Genomic DNA, 3,628 nt, shown 5'->3' with positions numbered 1-3,628 from the left:
CCCCAACCGCTTCCAACACAATCTCAGGGTTCCGCTTCAACATTTTCACCAATGACGGTAACACTACATTCTGAAAATCCTCATGTGACAAATGTCTAAACAGCGGATGAAAACACTCACTAAGCTCTTTTACTGGCTTTTCTCTAGCATTCAAAACCGCTTTTGAGTATATATCCATAAATATAGACTGCACAAATGAAATAACAACAATATCAAAAACTAACACCACAAACAACAACTAACATCCCATAACACCACAATAACCCAAAATCAAACAATATCTAACCTTGCATTGCTCAAAACGAGAACTTGATGCACTCGAAAACTCAAGTAGTAACCGAATTAACTCCGGACTTTCTTTATATGCAACCCGCCCATTCTTTAGTTCCTCGATGTATATCTTATAAATATCGGGCGACTATCACAAACAATCAAAATTCAACTTTAAAATCAATAAAATCAAATTTAAAAAAAATGGAAAATCAAACAAGCACCAATTAACAATCATCTTCACTAAACCTGCGAAAACAAGTGAAAGAATATCCTTTTGCAGGCTCTTCGCTCCCGAAATGATCGTTGCATCACAAGATTAACCAATCCGGCCTGCGCAGAAGCTACTCTAGAAACTGCATTTTTAGAAACTGAACTGAATTGACTTTTAGTTAACAACAAAACGGACCAGTTAAGTAGCCTATAACATCCAACATGTGATTGAACTTTCAATTGCTTCTCCATTGCCTGAACCACCGCGCCGGCGAAACTTTTCATGAAGATAACCTCATTTAATGACTTGATAATCACATCATCGACTGCCTTTCTCGATCGGCGATCATCGTATATGAATAAAGTCCGGAAAATGGTGTCCACTAACGTCGATGCTAGTTCGACTGTCATCTCTGCGTTGGCCAGAAGGGAGACGACATCGTGACGGAAGATCCGGATGCGGAGCTTGGTGGAGGAGGTGGAGACAGAGGTAGAGAGAGAAGTGAGGGAGTCCGCCATTGTTGGAGGAGATCCGGATTAGGGATTATGAAGGTCCAGGGAATGACTGTAGTATTTAGAGTGTAGGGTTTTAGAAAGAGAGTGGCGTATTTTTTCTGCAAATGGCGGTTCTTGGGCTCTTAAAAGGGAATTTGGTTGAGGCCCATGGCTTGTTGAATTAACCTTTGATGATAATGATAATCCATGTTTAAGTATTGTAATAATTATATAATGTGTGCATGCCTGTTGTCGACGATAATCACATCTTTTGTACATGCATCCATAAGAATGGTGATTTCGTTGCAAGATGCGGCTCGAGTGCCCAAATCTCTCTTCTAAATATAACTTCAAGGCAACATGGAATTCACTATTTCTGAAGCTAATGAATTTGGGTTGATTTTTTTTATTTTAAAAGTATTTTTAAAAATAATTTTATTCTAAATTAATATTTTTTAGTATTTTTAGATTATTTTAATATACTAATATTAAAAATAATTTTAAAAAATTAATGTATATTCAAGTAAAAAGCACTTTAAAAAAAAATCGCTATTATATTTTTAAACATTTTGTTAATCTTCATGTACTTTAGCCAGAGATGTTTCTAAAAAATTTCAAAAATACTATTTCAAAATAATTTTTATTTTTTTAATGTTTTTAAATCATGTTGATGCATTGAGATCAAAATTAGATTCAAAAAATATTATTTTAATGCATTTCCAAACTAAAAGTACTTTGAAAAGTCACGTACCACAATGACAAATACTACCTTAATGTGTTTTTAGTATGGTGGTTAGGGTGCTTTTAAAGAATATTTTTCGCTTGAAAATTTGTCAAAATAATTATTTTCTTTAGATTTTTTATTATAGATATTAGCGCATCAAAATTTAAAAAAAAAACACACTAAAAAAATCAATTTAATATTATTTCAAGGCAAACTCATTTTTTAAAATATCAAAAAACAGAAGTTACCACACTCTTAAATGAGTTCTTCATATTTGGTGTTTTGAACTCAACCATTGGACTCAGTCTTATCAAAACCTCAAATAGTTAGGAACTAACCCTTGGGTGTCATCAACCCGAGACCTTGGCACTCTTAATTTAGTCACTACTCAATCCCATTTTTCTTGACCTGTTGGCTTTTTATACTCTATCTTAGTTGATTCTCAAACACCCTTGTTTCGACCTGATCTTCAAGAGAATCCAACTCTTTAAGCATTTGAACTCTTTTTATGTTTGAACATTAGACACCTGGCCTTGATTTCTTAAAGTTTCATACTTGTTCTCATCTTAATTTTAAAGCATCCTAGATTTGGTATTGGCCAAATCCATTGACACCTTACTCTTGATTTAATTTAATTTTTAAACTTCAGACCCGATCTCAACCCCAATGGTTATTACAATATACATTTTTACTACTATTTTACCTTTTATTCCAATGATTATGCCATTATACCTTTGTTTTTTTTCCTGATAAACAACTTACTTATGAACCTAACATATCAATCATCCATATTAATACTATGATTTGTTCATGTATTTAGTATGATATAGTAAAAACTCTTTGTTTCTAAAATAAATAGATCCATTACCTCCATATAGACTACTCCACCCTAAACCTCTACCTCCTCATTCCTTCAACCTAATGCACTCATAATCTTTACAATATCATCATTATCCTATATGGAACTTGGATGATAATATTATTTTTTTTTCACATCCACTTTAGCTTTAGCGCCATCATAATTGTGATTACTATCATAATCATATTTTATATTTTTCCCCTAAATTTACATTTTTCTTTCAAATAATAATAATAATAATAATAAAAGATGGACCCAATCATAATAGAAAACACAAAAGGGTTTTAGCCCTTTATGAATGGCCAATTAGCTCTACTCTATTATTTATCTCTTACCCATTATAGATAAATAAATAAATAAAAGCATGCCTAACACTTTCTCTAACATCTCACCTTTAAATTTAGCCAAAACATCTTGCAACCTTAAAGATGCTTTCTAACCATGCCAAAATAACTGGCTAAAAAATAAACTAAACTTGGAACTTTAATATTAATATAATTAAAAGGTAGGCTTGGAAAGGGGAAGGACTTCCACATAAAATAATGTGGAAAGTGGGGGAAAAAAAGAGATAAATTGTATGTGTGTGCAGAATGTCAAGGGGGAATTATTTTGATTGAACAAAAGAAAATCATGGCTCGAATATAGCAAAACACCACAATTTATAGTGCCAGTCCTCCATCGCAAAACCCGTCTCCAAGGTGCATTCTTTTCTCTATAACAACTTCTTTACCTTTATATTATTGTCACCATTTATCTCCTGTTCTTACCCATAACTTCCTCACCATCGGCCATAACAGAGGAGTAATAGTGCTCATCTCCCAGAAGCAACATACTTTAACTGCAACCTACATAAACAAAGATGAGACTCCTTTTTTCTTTTTCTTTTTTTTTTATTGATAAATGTTAAGATTTTCTTATCTTTTCCACCCATATTTATCATGATAACCCTAATTTGGAAGGACGATTGCTGCAACACCGCATACGTGTGACAAAATAACAACTCCATTGAGAATTTTTGTGGGCTAAACTTTGTTTATTTGCTTGATTATTGTATTTTATTTTTTTAG

The 3,628-nt window shown here is 32.6% G+C and overlaps 1 protein-coding gene across 1 annotated transcript; it reads right to left on the bottom strand.

The window, feature by feature from the left end:
• Window position 1: 1 nt before the first annotated feature.
• On the bottom strand, window positions 2-1,116 carry LOC105109129 (translational activator GCN1-like; the record flags this gene model as incomplete). The annotated part of the gene is made up of 3 exons (XM_011003728.1): window positions 520-1,116; window positions 287-418; window positions 2-187 (listed from the first exon to the last, which is right to left on the bottom strand). Coding segments are annotated over exons 1-3 (801 nt in total), but the record flags the coding sequence as incomplete, so codon positions are not given.
• Between the last annotated feature and the right edge of the window lie 2,512 nt (window positions 1,117-3,628).

The sequence above is a fragment of the Populus euphratica genome, unplaced genomic scaffold (genome assembly GCF_000495115.2).
Source record: "Populus euphratica unplaced genomic scaffold, PopEup_1.0 scaffold205.1, whole genome shotgun sequence".
NCBI classification, from domain to species: Eukaryota; Viridiplantae; Streptophyta; class Magnoliopsida; order Malpighiales; family Salicaceae; genus Populus; species Populus euphratica.
The sequence above is the reverse complement of the archived record's forward strand: the minus strand, read 5'-3'. Positions and strand labels throughout refer to the sequence as shown.